General features: G+C 42.7%; 1 protein-coding gene across 1 annotated transcript in view; it reads right to left on the bottom strand.

The window, feature by feature from the left end:
* DCX (doublecortin) overlaps positions 1–26,493 on the bottom strand; it is a 99,075-nt gene extending 72,582 nt beyond the window's left edge. The window contains exons 1-2 of the mRNA XM_045788433.2: positions 26,115–26,493; positions 17,636–17,976 (exon numbers count right to left, since the gene is read on the bottom strand). Coding sequence (XP_045644389.1) covers positions 17,636–17,976; positions 26,115–26,478 — 705 coding nt within the window. The 5' untranslated portion in view covers positions 26,479–26,493. The remainder of the gene's footprint in view (positions 1–17,635; positions 17,977–26,114) is intronic.
* Between the last annotated feature and the right edge of the window lie 755 nt (positions 26,494–27,248).

Below are 27,248 nucleotides of genomic sequence, written 5' to 3'. Positions count from 1 at the left end.
AACTTGTTAAAAATGCAAAATCTTGTATAAATTAAAGTTTGAGGAGCACCAGAGAACAACGAGGCCGGCGCTTTCCTGACCTGGCTGTTCATCAGAATCATTTGGGCGAGTTTCGAAATATATAGTCTCAGGCCCCTGGAAATTCCAGTGCCCAGGTGGTTCTGAGGCACGGCCAATTTTGGGAAACCTTGCTCTGGACTAGTCATATCCCAACATAATTTTTTTTTAGAGAGGAGTGGGGGGTGGGGGCAGACGGAGAGGGGCAGAGAGAGAGAATCCCAAGCAGGCTCCACACCCAGCACAGGCCGGATGTGGGTCTCCATTTCACAACCCCCAGATCATGACCTGAGCTGAAATCAAGACTCGGACGCAAAACCGACCGAGCCACCAGGCACCCCCTATCCCAACATATTTTTATTACAACTGCCCCACCTTCTCTACCCTCACCCCCACATCTTATCCTCCCCCAGCAGAGAAGCAATTTACCGAGCTTCTAAAAGGCCTTTAACAAAATGGGTAATTGCTCAGATACATGGCTCAAGCATTGCTTTTGAAACAAATAATATTCTAGATTCTGGGGTAGGCTGAAAGATCAAGTGTAAGTCAGGATCTACTGGGGAGATAGACCTAACACAACAAAATAATTACAAAACAGTGAACAATAAACTCTCTGGCATTCTCAGTATAATAGATATTGAAAAAAGGTATGTGAATTGGAGTAGTCCAGAAAGTTTCCCCAAAGGGGCAGGCAGTGGGCCTGCATAAAAAATGATCTTGCATTCTTATCACTTTTTTTCCAGGAAATAATTCAACAAATAGTCTCTCAGACAAAGAATAAACATATGTCAAAAACAGGGGCTAAACAGGGGAACTAGAACATGTACTTTACAACCAACCTCACAGTCTTGTTTGGAAGGACCAATGACAAAGAATGGATCTGATAAATAAGGAAAGGGTAGGAATGGGGAAATGTATCTTGAATGGAAATCACCCTGGCTTTTCTTCCTCTGTAAAGCAAAGCATCTTTAAGCTCAATGCAAGCCAAAGTCCCTCAAGCCAGGAGCAAGTGAAGGCCCTTCCAAGCAAAAATGCCTGATAGCACGCTAACATTTCCAAACCTTGTCCCTCTGCCTCCAGCCATGACCGCGCCCCAAAGAGATGGTCTAGGCTAGAAATACGGGAGAACTAGGCTAAACAACACTTCCTGCTACGGCTCCATGTCCTCTTACATTTACAAAATGCTAATGTTTCTCCCTGAGAAAATGTGAAGTTTTAGGGCAATGTAGGCCATCTTTATTTACCAAGAATGCAAAGCAATAATCCATATCTTAGCTTTTGGAATGGAACATCTACTCATTTGCCAACTCAGGGAGACCTGGATAATAAAAAAGGATGCAAGTTTCATCCATTGTCCTTCTAGTGTAATTTTAAGATGAAGAGGATGCTTTGCCCAGTTGCCAATTAATACTTTCTTGTTCTGTTGGTGTGATAATCTCTTACAAATGAATAATGTTTTATGTTATACAGAGCACTTTCTCAGGTATTTTGATACCTAAGGTCCCTTTAGCGCTAAAATTTTATAGTGTCATATTATCCTTCTAATGGTCCTGTGAGGTTGGTCGAAGAAAGTTCCTCAACCCGCTCTGGGCCTCAGTTTATCTGTCTATGAAATGAAAAGGTCATGCTAGAACAATGGTTTTCAACCTGGGCTGAACACTGACTTGGCTGGGGAAATTGTGAAAATACTGAAACCGATGCCTGGGTTCCAGTTCCAAAGATTTTTCACCCAATCGGTATGGGGCCAGGCCTGAACACTGGGCCCTCTGAAAGTTCTCCAAGTGTTTCTAATGGGCATCCAGGACTGAAACCCAGCAGACCAAAAGAGGTATAAGTTCTCTCCCATCTATGGCATTCTGAATCTAGATATCATTTGCACTTTACAGATGAGGGAACTGAGGCACAGGGAGGTTAATGACTGCCAATGGGAAAAGCTAAGTCAGTTGTAAGGTAGTAGATGGATCCTATGTCTTTCTACTCCATGGCTCAGACCTCTGTTTCAGGCAACTTTTAGTCTGCTTAATGTCCAAAACCCGCATGGTCCTTAACCTGGACTTTGCCCTGTGTATCTTTGTGTACAGAAACCCGGTATTTCAGAAATATCACTCTTGAGCTATTGGGATTCCTCTGTTGAGTTCACCACACCCTTTCCTCCATTAGAAGACCTTCCCAAATCAGCATCCACATGGCCCTGATCTAAGTATGCCTGCCTTCCTTTAGTACTTACTACTCACTAAGCCATCCTCCACTCATTCATTCATTCAACATATGTATTGGATGCATACCATGTTCTAGGCGTTGTCCTAGGTCCTGAGGATACAGCTATAAACAAGCCAATGCCTCCACCCCCAACAGGTGTTTGTGTGCTACTCTAAAAGATTAAAGAGTTTATTCTTGTTATGGCATATGTCTTCCTAACTGGATTATAAGCGCCTCAAGACTAGATACTCTGTTTTCTGGTACTTATTTAAAGTACCCCAAAGTGCCTTGTATAATACCAATAACAGATGTCTCTAATGATTATAGAGAACTCTCACAGTCAGTTACCTTTAACAGAAACTAAACCACTGATAAATTAAAAAGATTGAGCGTTTTGTTTATTCTGTAGGTTATAATGAAAACTTACTGATATCTGGGATTCTTGCCAGTGGGGAGTCATTTCTAGACATCAACAGGAAGCAGTTTAAGCTAGCCTATTTGGGATCTTCCAGATTTGAGTTATGGAATCATAGAACTTTACATATAGACAGGAGTAAAGTGCATACAATGTTTGCTTTGTGGAAAGGAACTCTTAGAGTAATCTACTCTATGAAAGTAGAAAATAAGATCCAATGAGGGGCAGTGGTTTACTGTAGATTACCCAGCTATTTAGTGGAAGAGCAAGAGTCTCTATGCCCTTTGCCTAAGGGTCTTCTCCATTACACCTGCCTCTATTTCAGGAGTTAGCACACATTTTCTATAAAGGGTCATGCCCTCAGGCTCTAGACTGAAACATTAACTCTTCTCTGGGTCTCTTGCCTACCAGCCTGCTTGCATTGTTCAGATTTGCCAGGCTGCATAATCACCTAGGCCAATGTGTGTGTGTGTGTGTGTTTGTGTGTGTGTGTGTGTGTGTGTGTGTGTGTGTGTATCCTTTTGCTTCTGTTTCTTCTGTTGAAGAACACTGGCTAACACAGGCCATATGATAAATATATTGGGCTTTGTGATCCCAAATGGTCTCTGTTGCTTATTTTTCTTCTTCTTTTTTAGACCTATACATAGTTTTCTGACCCTTGATCTATTGTATTACGAGTAATGGAAAACCAAGTTCTCCTTCGAATTCCAAGGAAAGTTTCTTAGAGACTGCAAACTCTGATCAACCTTAATTCTATCCAATTATATTTCACTCTTGCTTTGTATCACCACTAGTTCTGCCTTTGTGTGAAGATTTCCAGGGTCTGTATCTTTGCATTTGTGCTGTATGTGTTACATACACAAACCCAGCTACCCCACACCGTTCTGTTCTGCTTCAGGCTAGCACTTGACAAGGGCAAGGGCAGTATGGAGCAGATGCTGTCATCCTTGAAAGCCACATTCAGCTGGGGGGAAGGAAACATATTGATTTAAACAGATTTTTTGCTTTACAAGAAAGGAGGGAGAGAGATTACTCAATCTGACCTCAAGGTCTTGGCCAGGTCCCTGAGGAGTAGCCAAACCCCATACCATTCAGTGAACTGAACCAAAGCCAGGACTGTTAAGCCAAGTAGTGGGGTGGGGGAGGTTGGGAATGTTTTAGCCTGCCCAGTGACAGCTATTTTCCCTGGAGTCGGAGTCCTAGCCCTAGTCCCAGTTGGAGGAAAATCCAAAAGCAGGGGCAGCTATGTAAAGTAAACCCCATGAGAGGGACCCTTCTAAATTCTTACCTTCTACATCAGTTCATCCCCAATTCCAACCACCACCAACTTCCAGGTGAGGCTTATTGGTTGACCTTTAGCCAACAGACTCTTTAGTAGCCAACATTACAGCAGCAGGAACATTCAGAACCCCATTCTGGGGTGGGTAGCTATTGCTAAAGAAGATTATGGTTGGGGTTGAGATGGTGGTGTCTACATTAACTGCCACTAAAAATAGACATAGATTAAAACCAGCCCCCACCCTGATTCCCCTGGATGAACTGCAGTAAATCTATCTCATTGCTAATCAGCTTCCACACCCCCTTTCCCTCGGCTGCAATTTCAGCCTGGAAATGAATGATACCACTCATCAATCGCAGAAGTCTCTCCTTGAAGATGATGAGGAAGCGGGCCCCTCTTCCCAACCCTGAATCCACCAAACCAGAGGAAATACTGACACTGATGGCGTTTGTCATGCTTTGTACTGGGGGTGAAATATGCTGGAACCAAACTCAGGGTCCTACTTGCTACCTCTCAACTAGTCATTGGGAGGTCCAAGTAACTACTGCTCTCTTGATCTGAATCCTGAGTCACAGCATTCTTATTCACTGCTCGGCTTACATGAGCTCACGACTAACCCAGGAAACAGCCCAGTATATCCAAGGCAGATTATCCATTAGCTACAGTGGCACAGTGCCTGGGGCCCACTGTACTTTTATGGACCCATGAAAATGATTTCATTTCTTTTAAAATCAGAAAAAAACACTTAGTTTGAAGAAAATGTTTAAATGTATAATGTTAATATATTCCTCTTTATACAAACACAGTGGAAATTATTATTATTATTATTTTAGTGGAGGAAGGGGTCCACAAAAGCAAAAGTACCTAGGGCCCACAAAAGTCATGGTGCATCTGGAAGTGTATCAACTATTCCTGAAGATCCAAAATCTAAAGGGTAGGATGGCCCATTAGAGAACCCATACTTCTTTTAACCAGGGAATCCCTGGGAAAGCACAAGTATCAATTCCCAGCAGGCGACAAGCCGAACACTTGGAACTCCAAGCAAGGCAAGGCTCCATCCTCTTTGCAAACAGCAAGAGGAAGTTCACCTATCAACTGCCATATTAAATAAACTGTGGAGTCAAAGACTGCCAGAGGGAAGCTTTTTATCAAGGCTGTGATGTCTCTGGTGAGTAAGACCAGAAATGTCCTGACATATAAATATTTATATACGACTTCATCAGATGAGACAGCCAATACTTAAGAGAAACAGGGGCACAGGCATGTATATGCGGACACAAAGAGACTTCAATAGGTACTGGTCTCTGGCCCAAAACCTCTTGCAAGGAATATTAGCATGCTGGGCGAGCCATTCAGACCCCTAGGGTCTGCCAAATCATTGCCAGCTGGAGAAGCATGGACTTGGTGCAAAAGAGAGCACGCAGTGGACATATACGGCAAGCACTACTTATGGCAGTTAAGTCTAATTAGTAAACCTGGCTCTGATTCCTCCAGTGAGACAGCGCCCCATGGGGTAGTGGGAGGAGTGCTGGTTTCTATAGGACTAGATCTATTGTGAAGGTTCTAAATCCGGCAATGCATCTCAGCCTCCTTACCACTGTGGTTGGAGAAGCCCAACTTTAATGCCTGTAATCAAAAGGACTCTTAATCTCTTACAACCTTGGTGGGGGGGCTCTTAAAACATCTGCTAGAGAAATCTCCCCTTCTGATCAGTTTCCCCTCTTCTCTCTAGAGTTCGTATCAGGATAGATGCTCTCAAGCCCTACCCTGACCACAGATGAATAGGTGTTACCTTGGTGGTGATTGTTGATATTCTAGCAACAAAGCCCCTCTTGCCCGGGTTTATCACCCCTGTCAAAACATAATGGAGCCTGTTTTCTTTCCATTTAATTATTCTTCTGGGCCTTGAAGCGTTTTTTTCTTTTCAAGATTTCCTAATTAAAATGCAAATAAATACCTGAGGCAGAGGGCAATGATTCCCAAAGTGCATTGCACCATATGGTCACTGTTTTTTTTTTCTTTTTTTAAAAAAGATTTGGTGTTTAAACAAGTTTGGGGAACACTGGACTACACAAAATCAATCGGGTTTCTTTACAAAAGGCTCATGGGAGTTTTTTTCTAAGAGGGGAATATACTATGTAATGCTACTAAACTTATTTGATCAAAGAACATTTGATCAGACTAGTATTACATATAACACACTTTGGGAAATGTGCTCTAAACTGATAGGAGCTAACATGATAGTGAGGACTGATTTGTTAGAGCCTTACCAATTGAATCCATAAGCTGAGATCCAGGATCTGAGAAAATCAGACCCCCAAAAAGAACTGATTTATCTGGGTATGGAGCTTAAAATGTTAATGTACGGTGGAGCACAAGTGGACAAATGACTGGCACTGCATAGTAAAATGCATGTATGACATAAGCTATTTCAGAAGGGCATTTGAGCAACCATGTCTAACACAAGAGCTAGTGGAGAGTAAGGCCCTAGGAAAATGGGACCCTGGACAGGCAAGTTATGGTAGATCTGGAGCATGGGGAGCCGCCAAGAAACATTAAATCCCACAGCCTGACCCAGTCATGACTCTGTCTGCTTGGTTGCCTCTGAGGGTCTTCCTGAGCCAGTCCCGGCCCTCTGATCTATTTCTGGTGATAATGACTGGCAATCAAACAACCTGGATTTGATTGGCTTCATAGCCTAAATATTCACCTGAAACAGACCTTGTCTGCCACATTTGACACAGCTGCACACTCCTGCCTCAAACTATTCTCTTAACCTCTCTGGACCTAGCCTCATCTAGCTCTCTATGGCTCTAAGAGTACCTGAGCTTCTCCTCCTACCCATCCCTTTAATGCAAATAGCTCCCGCCATATTCTCCTGCAGCAACTTCACACATGAACCCTTGGTGAGCTCATCTACTTGCCTGATTTTTACTTCCATTGTTTGCAAATTACTCCCAAATCTGTATCTCCATCCCAGACCTGTCTCCCGAGTTTTAGACCCATGTATACCACTACCTTCTGGAGACTCCACTTAGATGAGCAAGGCATTCCAACTTCAATATATCTAAACTCTGCTTCTCACCTTGGATTTCCCCACCTCAATGAATGGCCCTATCATTCATCCATACATGTCAGCCATAAACCTCAGAGTCGCCTAAGTCTTCCCCCTCCCTTGCTTATGGTAGGCAGAATTCTAAGAACGACCCTTGCCTTTGTATAATCTCCTCCCCTTGAGTGTGGTAGGAACCTGTGAGCACATCATTCCTTCAATTATGTTATGTTATATGGCAAAAAGGACTTTTCAGATGTAATTAAGGTTAGTAATCAGTTGACTTGGGGTCAATCAAAAGGAAAATCATCCAGGTGAGAGCAATTTAATCACATTAGCCCTTTAAAAGCAGAAAGTTTGCTCTGGTGGCAAAAGGGGAAGTTAGAGAGATTCTAAGCATGAGAAGGATTTGCTGTACCCTTGTTGGCTTGAAGATGGAGAGAACTATGTGAGAAGGATGTCAGTAGCCTCTAGAAGCTGGACATGGCTCCCAGCTGACAATCAGCAAGGAAATGGGGACCTCAGACCAACAGATCCAAGGAACTTAATTCTGACAAAAACCTGAATGAATCTGGAACTGGATTCACCCCCAGAACCTCCAGATAAAAGCCTAGCCTGTCTGATATCTTGACTTCAGTTTTGTGAGACCCTAATCAGAGAATCCAGTCAAGTCTGCTTTAACTCTGACCTACAGAATCGTGAGATAATAAATGGATTCTGTTTTAAGCTACTATGTTCGTGGGGATTTATTACATAGCAGTAGAAAACTAATATGTACCCAAATTCAATTAACCACAAAGCTCTCCAGTTTCTACCTCCCAAATATTTCTTGAATCTGTTCTCTCTTTCTCTATGTCCATTACTACTGCCTGGATTTAGATCCTTCTATTCTCCTTCCTGTACTATACCACACAGCCTCCTACTTGGTCTCCCTACTGGCCTTGTCTTCTTCTAATCCAAAGCAGCAGAGTGACATACCCAAACTGCAAATCTGATTATGTTATTCTTCTGCTTAAAATCCTTCAGTGGTGGGGTGCCTGGGTGGCTCAGTTGGTTAAGTGTCTGACTTCAGCTCAGGTCATGATCTCAGGGTCCTGGGATGGAGCTCAGAGTCTGGCTCCTGCTCAGCAGAGAGTCTGCTTCTCCCTCTGCCCTTCCCTCTGCTCATGCTCTCTCTCAAATAAATAAATAACATCTTTTAATTAATTAATTAGTTAATTAATTAATTAAACCCTGCAGTGGCTTCTAGCCCTACAGGATAACATCCAAGCTCTGTAACATAGTTTACAAGGTTGTTCCTGGATGTTGCCCTTGACTTCCTCTCAGCTTCATCTTCTGCCACATATGCCTTGCTCTTTATCCTGTAACACAGGGTTTCTCAACCATAGCACTACTGACCTTTTAGGTCAGATCATTCTTTCTTGTGGAGAGGTGTTCTGTACATTGTAAGAAGCTTAGCAGCATCCCTGGCTCCTACCAACTAGTTGTTGATAGCACCCCTCCAATTCATGACAACCAATAATGTGTCTAGACATTGCCGAATGCCCCCTGGGGAGAAAACTGGCCTGGTTGAAGACCATGAGAGACCTTCTGTGGTTCCCTACACTCACGCTGACTTTTTTCAGGAGCTAATATCACAATACCTGGAAAGGGTAGGGTTTATGGTATCAAGAATAAAAGTATTCTAAATCTAGGAAAAATAGACTGGGATTCAGGAATCCCATTTCATATACCTTTTTAAAGGTAAGTAACTTTGGTGGTTTGGGGATAGTCTGTGACCCTTGGTACTAGGAGTCCCCTCTGTTTAGAAGGCATCTTTGATTCTGGAGAATTAGAAGGGCCAGGAAGGGACTAAGATAAAAAGAAAAAAGAAATGACTTCTTTGTATTTACTCTAGATTTAAGAAAGCTTACAAAAAAGACATCCATGTTTCCTTCCGTATTGTTTAGGCAAGAACTGTGGGCCAAATCTCTACACAGAAAGAAGAGTGAATTTGTTTGTTTGAAGCATCCCTTGAGGCACACGTTTTAGAAACATGGGCTTCATGGTAAGGGGACAGGAGAAACCCCCAAACCCAAGAATTCCATTACTAGGTATATATTCGAGAGAAATGAAAATGTATGTCCACAAAGTTATACACAAATGTTCATAGAAGCATTATTAATAGTAGCCCAAAGAAGCAAACAACTCAAATATTCATCAACGAATAAATGGATGAATGTGGTAGATCTATACAATGGAATGTTATTCATTCATAAAAAGGAATGAAGTCCGGATACATGCTACAACATGGTTGGGCCCTGAAAACATATGCTGAGTGAAAGAAGCCAGTCACAAAAAAAATACATATTGCATGACTTGTTTATATTAAATGTCCAGAAAAGGAAAATCTAGAGATACAGAAAATAGATTAGAGATTGCTTAGGGCTAGGGGGGATATGGGGTAGGAGGTGGTAGCTAAAAGGCACAGGATTTTTTTTAGGTGATAAAAATGTTTTAAAATTAACTATAGTGATGGTTGCACATATCTATGAATATATTAAAAATCATGAATTGTACACTTTGAATGGGTGAAGTATATCGCAATTAAACTATTACTGAAAAAAGTAACCCAAGCAATTCAGGGTGCTTCCCTACATCCCTTGCCCCAGTCCTGCTTAGCACTACCCTAAAGAAATAAGACATGGGACAAGCAAGTTTGGATGAGTCTGGGATGAGAACATCAGTAGTCTAGAGCATGGTGGGGGGGACACTGCCAAGGAATAATGGTTCCTTTTAACATCTTTTATCAAGCCCTCTTGGTTTTTTTCAACTTATGAGGCTTAGCCAGCCTCATTGTTATAGCAGTAGTCTTGGAGTGAGTTAGTATTAAAAAAAATAAATTAAATTAAAAACTGTCTCTTCTTTTCTACAAATGGTGCTGGGAAAATTAGATATAGGTTTGCCCCTAACACACACACCAAAAATGAACCTTGACCCTTACCTCACACCATACACAAAACTGAACTCAAAATGGATCAGGTACCTAAATATAAAAGATAAAACTATAAAACTTCTAGAAGAAAACATGGGAGAAAATTTTGAGGACCTTGTGTTAGGTAAAGAGTTATTAGCTATGATACCAATGCATACTGCATACAAGAAAAATTAATAAATTAGATTTCATCAAAATGGAACAAATGCTCTTGTAAAGTTAAGAGAGTCATTCAAAAGATCAAAAGACATGCTACAGACTAGGAGAAAACACTTGCAAATTGCATATGTAATAAAGGACCTGTATCCAGAATATATAAAGAATTCTTATAACTCAATAATAAGGAAACAGATAATTCAACTTAAAAATGGGCAAAGGATCGAAATAGACATTTTCTCAAAGAATACAAATACAAAATACAAATGTCCATTAAACATGTGAAAACATATTTGATATCATTACTTATTAGGGAAATTCAAATGGAAACCACAATGAGATACCACTTCACACCTACCAGGATGACCCTAATAAAAAGGTAGACAATAACCAGCGTTGTTGGCAAGGAAGTGGAAAAAATGGAATTCTCATTCATTGCTGATAGGGATATAAAATGGTGACACTATTTCAAAAAACGTGTTGGCAGTTTCTTAAAATTTTAAACATACAACCCAGCAATAACACTCCTAGGTATTTACCCAAGATAAATGAAAGCCACATAAAAAGCTGAACATGAATGTTCACAGCAGCATCATTCATAATAACCAGAAGGTGGAAACAACCCAAATGTCCATCAACTAATGAATTAATAAATAAAATGGGATATATTCATACAATGGAATATTATTCAGTCATAACAAGGAATGGAGAACTGTTATGATACGACATGATGAACCTTGAAAACATGCTAAGAAGTAAACCACAATAAATCACTTCATTGTATGATTCCATTTATATTAAATGTCCAGAATGGGCAAATCAGCAGAGATAGAAAGTAGATAAGAGATTGCCTAGGGATGGGACAATTGGGAACTGGAGCATGATGTCCACAGGGAGTACTGTGTGTGTGTGTGTGTGCGTGTGTGTGTGTGTGTGCGCGTGCGCACGTGTGCGTGTGGTGATGAGATGACAGGGTTCTAAAACTGACCATGATGACAGATGCACAACTCTGTGAATATGCTAAAAGCCACTGGATTGTACACTTAAAATGGGCAAATTGTATAGTATTGGAATTATATCTCATGAAGCGTATTTTCAACACTATATTTGGAGACAGTGCTTTTCTTGCCACTTTGAGGGAATGACAACAATGAGAAGGATGAAAAGAGTGAGGGACAGAAGGCTAGTTACTTCAAAGGGTGGTCATAGAATGGCCTGCATCCCTGGATCAATCCACACTGGATGATCCTCCTCAGTTTACTCAAGAAAGAGTTCTGATGCTGACCTTCCTTATTGGCAGTGATCTTTCCCAGCATTGAAAATGGCACCACGGTGGTGGAGACACCTTAATAATGGCACCGTCAACCCCTGTCACAGTTTTGGCAGGCTGGCTTGTCGCTTGTTTCGTTTTATGATTCCTCTACCCTCTACTCCTCATATCATCCACTGGAAAGAAAAAGAGGTCAAAGCAAAATGGTAAGTTTGAAAATATTCGTTGGTCATGCCATCACAGAAGTCTCAAGAAAGATCTGAACATAAGAACGGTGCAAATACAATAGGGACCCTCCTAGGAAACAACATACCCACTCAAGTGAGTACTTCACCACATTGGAGATCCTGGGAGCCCAGAGAATTGAAGGGCATTGAGAAGACTAGTGGCTTGGTGAAAAATACCTAGACAGAAACAACACCGTGAGATAAATACTCTGTTCTCATGGAGCTAGAAGTACTCTTAAAGGTCATGTACTTATCTCAAAACCTAAGGCCTGGAGAAGAGATGTGATTGACCCCGTATCACATAGTGGAGAACTGAGTGACTACTAGAACTCAGGTCTCTGAATCCCAGTTTAGGGCTCTTTGCATTGGCTGAATGTTGGATATCGACAGACTAGTCAGTGTAGGAGACTGGAATTCTGTGCCAAAGCTTTCAAATGAAATGGCCAAGCCCCAACTCTTCACTGCTCAGAGCCAAGAGCGTCTCATCAACAATAAAACTCTAAGAGGATAAATTACTGAAGAAATAACCAGTTGCCAGGCTACGCTTAGTCCTTTCTTTCCTGAAGGATGGCATATTTGATGTTTGGTTACCTCCATCACAGTCCCTCTTTTAAAGTACAGAATCTACCTCAGTGTGAGACACCTCGAAGTATACACTATATATGGCAAGGTTGTTTGCAAACTGTCTCCTTTCACAGAGCCTGGCCTGGCTTCCCATCTTTGCTCTTTTCCATTTCGGGCTCAAGCCAATCTTCTCAAAACCTGTCTCCAGGAATTGAATCTGTGGAAGGTTGGGGAAGGGGGGATCTTTTGGTAAGACAAACATCACCTTTCCAGCCTTGATTGGCTCAAGAGAAGGTCAATGGTAAATGACCTCCCTCTTGGGGCATAATTTATGGCCACGTGGCCTTTTCTATTGAGCCCAATGTTGGCTGAAAGGGTCATAACATTAGGAGGAGGGAGAGGTTGGCTCTGGGAGAGCCGGAGGGCAGGGAATATAAGTAAGACCAGATGTGGCTGGAGGGAGCAGAGACGATGGGGGGCAGGGGAGAGAGAAACTGGCTACACAGGCAAAGTAAAGACACATTCACCTTGGGAAATGCACTCAACATTTTCAAGGTTAAATCCAACTTGTCTTCCTGTATTTCCTGTGATTACCTTTGTGCTTGCAGCACCCAGTTATTTAGTAGAGCAAGATGGGCAAGTTTTTTCTGGACTACTTAACAGCCACTCAAACATCCTCTGTGCTCTCATTTTTCCTATTTCATCATCTTATGGTTCAAAACATTTCTTAAAAACTCCTGTTCTAGCTTCCAAGGCTATGGGTAATCTTGGAATCAGCTTTAAGCCCTTTCATGTTATTCTGAGACCTGCAATTCCCGGTCCAAGTAGTTGGTACTAGAAGGACCGAGACCGAGACACGAAATGAATTCATCCAGTTGAAAACTGGCCTAACAAAGCTAACACACATACTAAAGGCCATACTTATCCCTTAGGCATGTGTCTTGAGGCAATGATAAATCTTTGACTGCACAGACCTTGAATGTGGACAAAACCGAAACCAGAGATGCCAATATGTGTAGCATGAATATGGATGGTGTGCGGACCAGCTGCACCCCTGTTTAAGATGCCAAAAAGCTCGGAGTCTATTATTAAAGCTCTGCATCTCTAATGGAGGCATGCTTTGTGCTTCATAGAAATGAATTTAAGGTTAGACTATGGAGCTACTACTACCAAGTGAACCAGAAATTTGGGTTCTAGTTTTTATGTACCCATGATCTTTAAGCATAAATGTGTGGCTTGCTTATAAAAATTAATATTTGGTTAATTTTGTCAACACACTGCAACAACCACTCCAGCTGTCAAAGAATCAAAAGAACAATCTCACTGGAGAGTTCACCAATATGCATCATCATCTAAACCTTCATATCTTCCCTGATCTCCTAGAAATCCCTTACAGCCCACGGGAGTAGCAAGGGCCCTGCCAACTACTCCTTATTTCATTAGCAGCTTCTTACTGAGGTGAGGAATAAATCAGGACCCCTCTGTAGTAATGACGGTTAGTCTCCCTGTCTACACAGACCACAAATATCTCAGAGGCAATGGCTGAGGAAATCTGTCTTCCATACTGGCAAAACTTAAGCCCTAAAAAGATCAAGGGCTCCAAAAGCCATCCAAACAAAATAAAAACAGGGAGAAAGAGACGACAGCCTTGTCTGCAGATTTCCTGTCAATCAGCGTAAGCCAATCAATCAGATGGTACACACAAGGACAGAAGCAACAGTAAATCTGGAATCATCAACTGGGCTGTTTGAACTGATCATTACTCAAACAATGGGGGAGAAAACCACGTAATTTTTGTCTATTGGGGATCCAGTCAGAGCAAGGCCGAAACCAAGTGATGGACTTGATTTCATGATTAAAATGTTCCATAACAAAGAGCCTTGACCATACGTTGTCCTTTCTGCCTGGTGCCACATTGAGCCAAAGACAGACATGGAATATCCAGGCAAGTCCAAGCCATTGCAACACGTGTGCCTTCAGCCCGCACGGAGGAAGGTCATATTCCCAAGCAGTAAGAATACCCACCAGTGATCAAAGCGACTGACAGGTGTTGACATTAGAGCTGTCACCACCAGAATTGGGGAACGGGCTGGGCTCCAAAATTTTGAGTTTGGCTAACTTTCAGTATACTCAGCATCTATTTTGCAATTAGTAGGCTAGTCCCTGTACCCCCAAATTTTGTTATTTAATGTCCTTGCTGTAACCACACAACAATGTTTGATTTGTGGGTTACCCCATGCATACCAATCTTACCAGTGAGGTTAGGGTAGTTAGTTCCTAATCATTCAGCATATTCTGTAAACAACATTTCCTCATGTGCTCTGGAGAATATATATATGTATAGTCCATAAAAAATGTTTGTGGTTAAATAAAATTGGGAAATCCTGGGTCTAAATTAAATGGGTTTCCTTTCTGCAGGACTTCTCAGAACATTTAATGTGCCAACGAGCACTGTGAATCTCTAAGAAGGCATATAATTTGCAGCATTTCACCACATTATTTGACCACAGAACCCTTTTATGAAAAGATGCTGGGGAGCAGGAAATGGGGACAATTTTTAGAATATACTCTGGGAAATGTTGTCTTAAAACTCTGCTCTCCATGACTTCCACTAAGTAACAAATAGGAAGGAGCTCCCCAGGTGGAATGCATATTCCTTTGGAAGCCTCCTATCTTTTCTGATAGAATAAGGAGAGTGTTTGGGGCACTGAGAGCAGAGGGCTTCTCGGGACATCTCAGAACATCTACCTGAGCCATGTGAGAATCTATGTTAGTCCATTCAATCAACAATCATTTATAGAGATTCCACAACATATCAGGAGCTGCATATTAAAAAAATAAAAGTTAAGACTGCTTTAACTTTGCACGGTGAAGACAGAGAAGTTTAGAGAGATCACATGATATTTGAAACAGGCCTTAAAAGATAACCCCCAGGGGTCCAAGTAGGCAGAAAGAGACATTTTATTTTTTTTAGGGAGGGATGTGGGGCAGAGGGAGGGGAAGAGAGGGAATCTTAAGCAGGTTCCACGCCCAGCACAGAGCCCAACATAGGGCTCTTTCTGAGATCATGACCTGAGCTGAAATCAGGAGTCAGACTTTTAACCGACTGAGCCATCCAGGCACCCCCAGAGGGAGACATTTTAAAGAGAGTGGGCTGTGTAGAGAGGCACACATGCCTGCCAAGGCATTGTTTTGCTCCCCTGAGCACTGTCCCCCAATGTTTCTGTATACTCACTATGTCATACACTGACATTTTGTAATGTGTCCCCCAAAGAAATGGAAGCCAATGCTTGAAGGAATTGGAGATAACATGCTGTTCTGTGTGGACTGCTGTAGGATGAAAATCCACCTATCACTGGACTGGGAGCTTGCTTACCTGGGAGGTAGGGGTGTCACTTCATTTATCACTAAATGACAAAGTGGTATATCTCCACAAAACATTGGAAATTCATGCTAAGAATGATGGCGGTACAACTAATGAATTATCAAGCTTTACATCGGAAACCGGGGAGGTACTATATGGTGACTAACATAATATAATAAAAAATCATTAAAAAAAAAAGAATGATGGCGGTAGAGTGGAGGGGAAAGAGCTATCATTTATTGATATGTAGGTAAATTGCCTAGCAATTGTCTCATTTAATGGTGAATTATATGCATACATATTTACATCTTGTGTTTCAATTTATGGAATGCTTTCATATCCATTATTTCTTTGGATCTTCAGGAGAGTCCTGTGAGCCTGAGTAGGGCAGGTGTGATCAGCCCCTTTGTACAGAGAAGCAGGAGGCTTCGGATAGTGAATTGATTAGCCCAAGGTCACATAGTAAGTTGCAATATTAAGACTAGAAACCAAGTCTTCCGATTCCCAGTCTTATGTCTCTGGTTTGTGTTTGTCATGCATTGCTTCAAGAGGCTGAAGGTATAAAGAAGTGGACTTATGCCCAATATTAGGAGAATCTTTCTAAAACTCACAGCTTTTCAACAGTGGAATAGGCTGTCTTATGAAATTAAAATGGTGGTAGAGTATATCCTTGCCACAGGTGGGAGATTAAATGTCATGGCTTCTCAGGTCCCTGTCAATGTTAAGATCCAATGGTCCCAAAATTTCTAGGTTCTATTTCTCCAAGATGAGGTTTCCAGTGATTAAGCCTGTTCCTGGGAAACTCCTATTATGTGCTTGGTCCTCAGGAAAGAGATACTCTTTGAGAGATGCTTGTGAGTTGGGGCTTTTCCCATTGCAGGTAAACTCATTGCTTTGGTACAACAAACACAGATCACATACAACCAATGCCTCCAGGTGTCGCTCAGATCACAAAATGAGGAACAGATAGAGGTCACAAATTTAGAAAAGTTCCCACATACGTGAGTTTGAGTTTTACCAGAAATTTAAAATCTGGACACACGCGGTATATATCAGAAATTGCGGGATGAGCCATCGTTCTGCATTTGAACACTCATCAGTCACTCTGATGTATAGTGAGTCTGCTTCTTTAGAATCTATCTAGTTGTTCAAACACCAAAGGTATTTTAAGGGGTAGAAAGTATGGACTGATAATAATCCACAGTTGTCTTCTCTGATGAGGGACCAGGCTTCCCTTTAGAGCCAACAGAACCAACCACTGTTCCAATTCCTTTGGAACGTATTTTGTCACACATTTACAGCTCCCTATGCTCAAGAGAATGGTGCATCTGTCTGATGGAGACGCCTGGCTGCATTCTTTCCCAGATATTAATATAGGTGGCACTTTAGTAGCATAACCAATGACATGAAGAACCTGATTTGGAGAGGAACAGATGGCAGCATCTTTCTTGGGCTAATTTTAGGATCCTGAAATAGTCCCTTTCTCACACAAAACCATCAGTGGAACCAAATTAAGACAGCTATGTCACATGGAAAATGGGGAAAGAAAAAACGTGGTCTAGCGTGAGGCAAAGACAACGAACCAGACACTTCAAGGCTTCCCCTGTATCTGAGTCCTCTCACAGACTATGAGGGGTTACTTCAATCTCTTTTCACCAGAAAGGACGCTGAACACCAACACGAGGCTGCCTAAGAAGAAAGGAGCCAGCAAATCTCTTTTTGAGTCACGTGCATCGAAAGATCAAGGTTGCATCACATAAGAGCTACATTGATATTTGTAAGACTGTGTCGGACCTAGGTTCTAGGTCCTCTGCTTAGCAGATCAGAAAGCTGAGGCTAAGTTACCATCCGACTTGATAAGATGGAAGCAGATTGAATTTCAAAGCCTCAGATGTCTGGTCCATTGCCTGGTCTGCCGAAAAGACCTTTCTTCCCAGTGAGACCGAAAATCTCAGGTAGGGATGATGAGAGGTGGAGGGAGAGTCCTCCAACCAGAAATGATGCCTGAGGCACAGGGTGGGCATCCAGGTATTTGGAACAACTGAGAAGAAAAGTACTTTGAAAAAAAAAGTACTGACCTGTTTTCCATCCAGAGTGTAGAGTTTTTTGACAACCCCGGTCTCCAGCTTGATGGCTTCAGTGATATCAGTGAGGACTTGCTCAAAAGAGTGGGCTGTCTTCTTGTTCAGAAGCACACGTACGGCCTTCCGAGGCTTCACGCCACTGCGGATGATGGTCACCAGCTTGGGGCGCACAAAGTCCTTGTTCTCTCTGGCCTGGGCACTATTGCTGCTAGCCAGGGACTGGGGGGCTTTCATATTGGCTGATGTCTTCACATTGACAGACCAGTTGGGATTGACGTTCTTGGTGTACTCCACCTTTTTAAAGAAGTTGTCTGAGGAACAAACATAGCTTTCCCCTAAGGGAAGAAATAAGAAGTCATTAGTTGAATAGCAGATATATGGACTATTCTAACCAAACTAACGCACACTGACCTTGGAGTCGGACTTTTGGAGATATGGTGATAATAACCAGCTGTAGGCTCAATTTCTAATTGGGCTCTCTCTCTAACAACTCAGCTCATTCAAATTCAAGGGCAAGTCATCAGCAAAACATTCTTCATTATAATGGCATACCTAAGTTGACAAATCCTATAAAGTTAAGGGTTTCAAGGACAATGAACACATCTAAATATAATCTAACAAGCCGGGTTCTCAAGCTTCATAGGATTTTACTGCAATTGAAATACCTATGTCAATTTCTCGGATGTTTGTTAATATCTAGGGGGCATTACTGGAGTGTTTTTAACATGTCTCTGTTTCTTAATGTTCCTGTCCTGTTTCTGAACTCACAGCCCCATTCCATGGTTATAGTATAAACCAAGGAGAACTTTCACAATGAATACAGTTTAATCCAAGTTAAAGTGACCCAAGTGTCCTTGCATATTGGGCATAGAGTACATACTTGTCGAGAAGCCAGATTGTCCTTTGCACAGAGTATATGGCTAGCAGTAGATTACTGAAATGTGAAATGTGGGTGTTGAATATGTGTGTGTGTGTGTGTGTGTGTGTGTGTGTAGTTGTGTCTTCTATTGCTCACCCCCACACCCAAGTGGAAAAACTATCTAAATAACAACATGCACACACACACACACACACACACATACACACACACACACACATACTGTTGCTTGTGTTTGCAAATCTAGCCGTTCCTTGAGAAATACTTTGCCTTGTTTCCACCACCCACCCCTCATCTTTCCATTTTCCTAAACGCTACACACTCGATCTGTGTGTTCAAGGCCATCTTCTCCAAGGCTCACCCTTGGCTGCCACAAGTAATGAGGTGGAGATGTGAGAATACATCATACAGCCAGATTTATAGATTGGAGGAATCTAGCATAATTTTCACATTCACCTTGGGCTAGAGGAAATGACTAATGCAGCGGAAGAAACACGGGGGCCAGAGGCAAGGGGCAGCGGGTGGGGGGGATTAGACACCTGGGACTAGAAGCTGGAGAAAAGAGGAAGAGAGGTAGTCTCAGCCTGGGGGGGGAGAGTATTGGAAAAGGCTGCATTTGTTGCGTAAAACACATTAGCCTCAAGGTATACAGAAGTTCATCCGGAGGTCGAGCTGCAGAAAACTAGAGTGAGTTAATCAGGCTTAACTCATCAGTAATAACTCTAAAGAAATAAGTAAGTCAACCCTGGCCAGGGCAAAGAAAGCATTAAACACAATTATAGTCTGATGGCTCTTCCTTTGGTCTCAGCAGGAGAACCATGCAGGGACTTTCAGAAACACCGGTTGATAATTCACTCTTTTTGCAAATATTGATTGTTTTGCTGTAGCATCAAATCCTTTAAGTCGTGTTAATTAATAAATTTCTCAGTGCGGAGAGAAGATTCAGGCAGATTCTCAAGGACACTTTTGAGGACATTTATGCGTATGTGTGAAGGGGAAGGGTGAGGGGCTTCCAACACTGCCCTGAGTCCCAGAGGCTGTTAGTCTTCTGTCTTGACAGGGGGACGAGGAGACAGTTTGTAGGTGAACATGGGCATCTTCTCCCACTCGGTACACACGCGCACACACACACAAAGACCCCCAGGATGGAGTAGTCAAAGAACTCAACCAAAAGAAACCTTAATTTCTCTGGCTCCCTTGCTGGCTAATCCAACCTAACCCAAGTGATTAGAGGCTAGGGTCTTTAGTTTGTGACTTCAAAGGGTGAAGGAGCCCTTTCAATTCCCCCATCTAGTCAGAGCCAATATCCCCCACAGCCTAGAGATGACCCCTCACCTTAGCACTCCACCAGATTCACGGGTATCTTCCAAGAGGTTAGTGCCTTTGAGTCAGATGTTTTACAGAACTTGTCAAGTACTTTAAAACTCTGACAACTGGTGGTGTAGAAATGTGTGAGGCTATATATTTATGATTTCACTCATCTACAGTCTCCCCTGGAGAGTCAGCTGTGTAGCCCTATTAGGACTCTGGACTTATTTTGCTCCCATGTCTTAAACCTCTTAAGCCTCTGAACTATGAGTATGATTAACCACCCCCAGATGAAAATGAACATGATGGTAGACAGCTATAGTATCATATGGCACCAAGAACTTTCCAGAGGGCCCAGCTCTCGGCCAAATCTATGTTGAGCACCTTCCAACAGTACATTTTAGTCTCTCCACTCTCTCCTTTTGGCCCCAATATGGAGCAATGGAAAAAGAACAGCTGATGTGATGTCAGTCAGAATGGGGTCTCCGATACCTAGTTGTGTGTCCTTGGGCAAGTTACCTAACCTCCCTTGGCTTCAGTTGCTTGTCTGCGAAGTGGGAATGATAGTAACAGTACCTACCTCATAAGGTTGGAGTGAGGCACAAATCAGATGGTGGATATAAAGTGCTGAGCCCAGAGCCTGATGCATGCTAAGCACTTAATAAGTTCTACCTCTCGTTATCATTAAAGCCCTAATCTGAAGAAACAGAGAGGGAACAAGAAGGAAAGAGCAAAGAGGAAAGGAGGAAGAAAGGGCTGAGAGAAAGGAAAGGAAATGAAAGGAGCGAAATGAAAAGAGAAGGAACAAAAGCCCAAGGAAAGAAAAAAGAAAGAAGCAAGGGCAGCCATCTTGGAACTGAGCTATGATCGTTACATAACATGACCACTGCGCAGGTCTCATGCTTAAAGATAACGATTTCCTGCTGGTTAAGAGGTGTCCAGTTGCTGAAAATGCCACACGCAGGAGCTCTATGGTTAACACCCAGCGAAGCCACTTGCTGCCCCTGCTGATGCACACTGAGGGCAAGATATTTTGTAAGACTTTATTTTTTCTATGGCAGTCCTAGGTTCACAGAAAAATTAAGGGGGAAGGTACAGAGATTTCCCACACAACCCCTGTCCCCACACATGCATAGCCACCCCCGTAAACAAACATCCCTTACCAGAGGGCAGGATATTTATGATGGTTGAGGGCGGCAGCTTGGGGAGTCAGACAGACCTGAATTCCAGTCCCAATCAGGCCTTTATGAGCGGTGTGACCTCAGGCAAATCACTTAATCTCTGAGTCTCAGCTTTTCCATCTATAAATTGAAGGTATTACACTAGGCGACATCTCAGTCCCCTTCCAGCCCTAAAGGTCTATAAGAAGGAATTTGCTTCTCTTTTCCATCCCCACAAAGCTGTAGGAGGTAAAGTTGTTATGGTCATTAAATGTTAAAGAAATAGGGGCCCACTACTGAGGACTCTCCACTTGTACTACTGGAAAGACATCAAACGTGTTACTTCTTTAGACCAAGGCTTCCTCGTTCTGATTTTGCAAACCTCTGCAGTGTCCGCTGCCAGAGCTCGGTGCTTCCTGCACGCCCAGCTGCCTGGCACTTGGAGCTGGATGAGGTGTGTTGCACCTTTACACAGCTGGGTTCCCACCCTGCCGCAGCTTCCAGGGGCCATTTCCCACCCATTGAGAGTCTAGAAGGCAAGCTAGCTTCAGAGCCAAGGAAGGTGACAATTTGCTGGAACTGACAACCTGCTTCAGGATGAGGAGGTAAGGAAATGAAGTCATGGAAGCACAGCTGAAAGGGCAGGAAGGGAGCAAGCTGCGGGCTCCAGATGATCTAATGTCTACCTCCCTTCACTTTCAGGAGGACCCCATTTTCAAAAACATTAAGTGCATTCATGTTTCCTCAGCGCAGAAACACTTCTGCCTGGGCTTTCTCCTCTTTGCCAGAGCTTCCTCACTCAAGATGGAAAATATTAAATGATACTTTATTGTATCATCACATCTATTAATGATGCATCTGTCTCCCAGGTATCTTTAAATGCTTCTCTTTGGCGATGTGCCTGCTTTAATAGCTAGAGGATAAATTAGTGAGAAAGTGGTTTCATCTCATCTCATCTCAAATGAGCTATGGCAAAGGAACGGGATCATAACTAGGGTCGCCATTCAACTCAGATTTTCCAACAAGACTGTCCCAATTGGAAATATTCTGTCCTGTGGTCCACGTAATAATGCTCAAAACAATAGCCCTAAGATTGATCTGGGTACTCACAAACAAGGAAGTGTGGACAGGAATTGGGCAGGAAGGGAAGGAGAATGACTTAGTGATGGAAGACTAAGCAAGACAAAAGGAAAAGTCAGTGGTGGGTTTCATTCATTGACCCACTGGGAATATGACTAATACATATATAACCACAGCCTTCATGGCTTTGCCAAGACTCTTTGTGTAACCAAGGAGTGTGGGAAAGCTGACATAAATAAACCTATTTGGGCCCAAAACATTCCCCTTGTGACTTTCAGTATCTAGCAGACAGGAGACTAGAGGTATTAGACAAGGAGTATCACAGGCCAGAGTGATTTTTTTTCTATTTCATTTTCTTTTAGTCTAAATATTTAACAACGTGGCCATTTGGAAATAGTATGTTCTATGCTCCATCATTCCTTTAAGATCTACAAAACAAAAAAGCAAACACAAGAACAAGGCCTTCTGCACTCCTAGGAACTCCCACCACTGTAGTTATCTGAAAGGGACCATCAAGATCACCTAATCTGGTATTTCTCAAGTGTAAGTGCTCATAAGAATCACCTGGGAAGATTTATAAAAAGACAGATTCTGGCTCCCTAGCCTTAGAGATTCTAATTCCATAGATCAGGGGTGTGACCTAGGAATTGATATTTTCCCAAATCTCTGAAAGTTTCTGAAAGGCAATCAGGTTTGGGAACTTCTGGCCATCCCAATCCCTCGCTAGCATCATCATTATCATATTACTTTTTTTTACATCATTAACAATAATACCTTGTAGCTGTAGTTTTACCTTGTCAATGGGTTTTTATATCTATTATCTCATTATATCCTCCCAACCACCCTGACAGATAAAGAAAGCAGGTGTTACTAGTCTCTTTCTACAGATAAGAATATTACAACAGAGACTCAAGGTGTTCCATGCATGCACTGGAATGTTATTCCTCCATAAAAGGGAACAAAGTGCCAATACAAAGTACAACACAGATAACCCTTCAAAACATTTTTCTAAGGGAAAGAAGCCAGTCACAAAAGACCACACTGTGTATGATTCAGTTTATATAAAACTTCCATAATAGGCAAATCTGTAGAGACATAAAGTAGGTAAGCTGTTGCCTAGGGTTGGAGACAATGAGGGAAATGGGCAGTGATAGTCAATTGGTACAGGGTTCCTTTTGGGGATGAATAAAATGACCTAATATTAGATTATGATGCTAGTTGTACCACTTGATAAATTTTCTAAAAATCATTGAATTGTACACTTCAATGGGTGATATTTACATTATGCAAATTACACCTTAAAAGGGTTGTTTTCATCAAACATGCTGTTTTAAAAAAAAGAAGGTTATTCACAGAGATGATAAGGACAGACCTATGGTCATGTGGCTAACCAGCTATAAACGAGGACAACTCAACAGTCATAGATACCCTTTACTGAGTGTTACTGTATGCCAGAAATAATAGTAAATACTTCATACTCATTGTCTTATTGAATCCTCAAAGCAATTATTCCCACTTTACGGATGAAAACCTGAGACTCGGGGAGTCTAAACGGTTTCCCCCAAGGTCACACGAGCTAGCAGGTGGCAGATCTTGGATTGGCAACAAATCCCATTCCAAAGACTTCTTTTCCTGTGATAACCTTCTGCCTCTATGACTAGAACCCACTGCCTCTTACTCTTCACCAGGGCTCTTTCCAAACTTCTCCAGTGTGAAGTCTTTTGGAGAGCAATGTGTATGAATGTTTTTAATCTTTCAGGCAACCTCTTCCAATGGTGAACAAAGTGAGGGACTTCTGTCCTTCATTCCTAGAAAAGTCATTCCAAAGGACAAAACAGGAGAGAAAAGACCTTTTTCCTCTTTATCTGCCTTATCTCAGTGCCCTTTCCCATTTGACTCGGCAGAAGTGGGAAGATTGGTCACTTTCCTCAACACTATCCTAGAGATACCGCAGAATTTCCTTGACTGCATGGGCAGTACTCAGGACTGGGAGGGGCTTGAGGCCCACTGCAGCTTGTGGTTGTAGATCGTATATGAATAAATGCAACTGAACCTCATTTACATTCTGCATAACCCAGGAAGTACCACCATGCACCCAGGGGAGGGATCCAATCTAGCAGGACTCAAAAGGGTCAGGAGAAAGAGTGCAGTCTTCAAAATTACATTTATTATCTATGTTGAACTGAGATTATCACAAAACACACACACACACACACACACACACACACACACACACACACATATCCAGGAAGAAAAATCAATATCAAGGGCTTGTCCTTGAGCAAGGTATGTTAAAAAATGGACTTGTGGGGGGAAATGTGTGCATGATACTTCTCTTATATCAGACACAAGAACATTCTAATTCTTACTCCGAATACAATGTCCCCGGGTCCAGAATTCTGTCCTGTCATCTGTCACGCTCTTTAAAAAATCACAGCTAGGGGAAATGAGGACACACTGGGTGATTCAAGGTGCTTTGTTTGTGACAATTATTACAGAGACACCCCTCAAATTCACCCGAGATATGGATTTCACGGTGACGAAAGACACACACCCTATCAATTACTCTGTTGGACAGCTCCCTCAATCTCGCTCCAAGTCCATCCAGTTTGCCCTGACTCTCCTTCAAGACATGGGCTAGGATAGTCAATCCTTCAATGTGCAGAAAAAGCCTAGGATTAACCTCTGCCTGGCCATCCAGCACTCAATTCAATAGTCTAAGCCTTCTCAGCGTTGTTTTTCAAGGTCAGCTATGTGGAAAAACCTCAGGCTTGAGCCCTGAGACGCAGATCCTGTAGCCATAAGGACACTGTCACTTATAAGTAACTGGCCCCAAATCACTTGACCTGACTTGAGAAACAGCAGCTAAGTGTGAGAACGTGGTCTCGTGCAAGGGAAGCCCTCATGCTCCTTTGTCTAAGAGCACAAGAAACCTAGAAGCAGTGAAGTGGAGGCAGGGCACTCCCACACCAAGTCATTTAATGTGCTGATTCCCGTTCCCTGTGGGCTGTTTCATAATTTGCTTTCCCGAGAGATCTGCCTGCTCTAAACTCACCTGTGCTCAGGGAATGGAAGAGGGGAGGAGGGAGGGCTAGAAAGTCAGGGAGAGGTCTGGGGGAGGGCCATTTGCCTTATCAGTTGGTTACATGTCATAGCCACTTGAGAGTGGGCATAGGGAGGCATCCACAATATGACTGACTTGACAAAGTAAAATACTAAGCACGTGTCCCAAGATCTATTTTCTAAATAACCACAAAAAAGGCATCGTGGACGAGCGGGCTTTGGTAAGAGCTGAGACTTTCCTTATATTTGAATGGGTACACAGGTTGTTGGGTTTTCAACAACCTTGTCATAACATTCAGTTGTAATACCAAAGTCTAGAGAGGCTTTAAAGGGATTTAGGTACAGTGAGTCTGTTCCTATTCTAATAGGAAGAGTCTTTATTAAAATACCAGACATACCTCCAGCTTCCTTTGGTATTTCTCTCAATGACCTCAGCCTTAGGGACACACCCTGGAGTGGGCTTTTTAGAAGCGACAGCTGAGCAGTGACCACTTACCTAAAAGTATAGTCCTTCGTGAATATGACCAGGAAGTCCTGCTTTTAAGGGGCATATGTCCAGGCGTTGCCATGCACAAATAGTCTCTCAGCAGTTCAAAGGATATTTGGCTATCTTTCTGTGAACCCAACCAAAGTTCCTTCCTCATTTTGCAGCCCTAATGAGTTCGTGGTCTGCCTCAGTAATGCTACTTAGAATGAATTATGAACAAGATCTAGAGAAAGTGACACAATTCAGATGTTCCTTTGTACACCCTGGCAGACAAGCACAATGCATTGTCACCACCATCCATGCTCCAACGCCAGCAGAAACTGAAGGCCATGAAAGATAATGGCTAATGGCCCCATCACTGCCTATAGACTCAGCAGTCGCAGCATCAAGCTGGTGCTCTGACAAATCGATCCCCGAATTTTTTTTCAGGGTACTCCAAGAAATGTAAGCACAGCCAAGGGTGCCACCCCCCACCAGGAGCCACCACCCTTACATTACCTTCCTCCAGTTCATCCATGCTTCCGATTTTCCTGGATCCATCAATGGTGTAAATGTAACGCACTCCCTGAGGCAGGTTGATGTTGTCAGACAGAGATCGCGTCAGGTCAGCCAGCAAGGCGTCGAAGCTGCGAAAACGGTCAGAGGACACAGCGTACACAATCCCCTTGAAGTAGCGGTCCCCATTGCGGTAGAAACGTACCTTCTTGGCTTTCTTCTCATTGCTCAGTGCCTGCAAGGTTCTGGTTCGGTAGAAGCTACAATGGGCGCTGTGAGTGGGGCTAGGCAGCCCATTCATTCGTGAGCCTCGCATGTTCCTGGATGTCTTATCTCTTTCGTCAAAATGTCCAAAATCAAGTTCCATATTTTGGTGGAACCTCAGTGACCTGAGTGTTGGACAAAGGGGGTGAAAAGAGGCAAAGAAAAAAGGGGAGGGGGAAAAAAAGAAAGGAATTCAAATATTAGCCAGATCCAGTTCTGCAATCTGCTGCTTGTAAAAGGAACTGGTTGCAAAAAGCCCGTGACCCATCTGCTGCTTGCCCCTGACCTGCAGGAATATTGATCTTAATAGAGAAGAAGGAGGGGCCGGGGGATGCTGGTGGTGGTGGGGGGTTGGGATGAGAGATAGGGAGGGAGGCACTCTGGGCACTGTTCCAAACAGGGGAGAGGGAGGGATTTTGAAATCGCTTGAAATCCTGGGACTTATTGACAGTGGCTCCTATCAAATTGTAACTTCGGGCTAAATACATTAAAACTGGCATCTGTTCCCTCACACATGCCCACATGACTAACAGTTGTAAATGAATCCATAGCCTGACAAAATCCCCTTGAAGAGAATAGAAGGCGCTGGCTGAGGTTAGCATCTCCAGTTTAGGAAGCAATCTTTGTGCCTTAGTAAAATGACTACGGAGGGGAAGGTTTTTCATTTTATTCCAAACCCCCTCTCCTACTCTAACGTGTGCACCCCCTCCCTGCCCCCCAGAATAAACCGGGATTCTCCTTTAAAGGGACAGCCTCCAGGGAATAGCTAGTGTCTTTGTGCTATTCATCAGACCCTTTCCCCACCAAGCTGGTGCAGCTATCCGACATTCATAAGAAATAAGCTGGAAAAAAAGGGATTAGAAAAATCAGTTA

The sequence above is a fragment of the Ursus americanus genome, chromosome X (assembly GCF_024610735.1).
Source record: "Ursus americanus isolate L20-20 chromosome X, mUrsAme1.1.p, whole genome shotgun sequence".
Classification (NCBI taxonomy): Eukaryota; Metazoa; Chordata; class Mammalia; order Carnivora; family Ursidae; genus Ursus; species Ursus americanus.
This window is presented reverse-complemented; position numbering and strand designations above follow the sequence as displayed.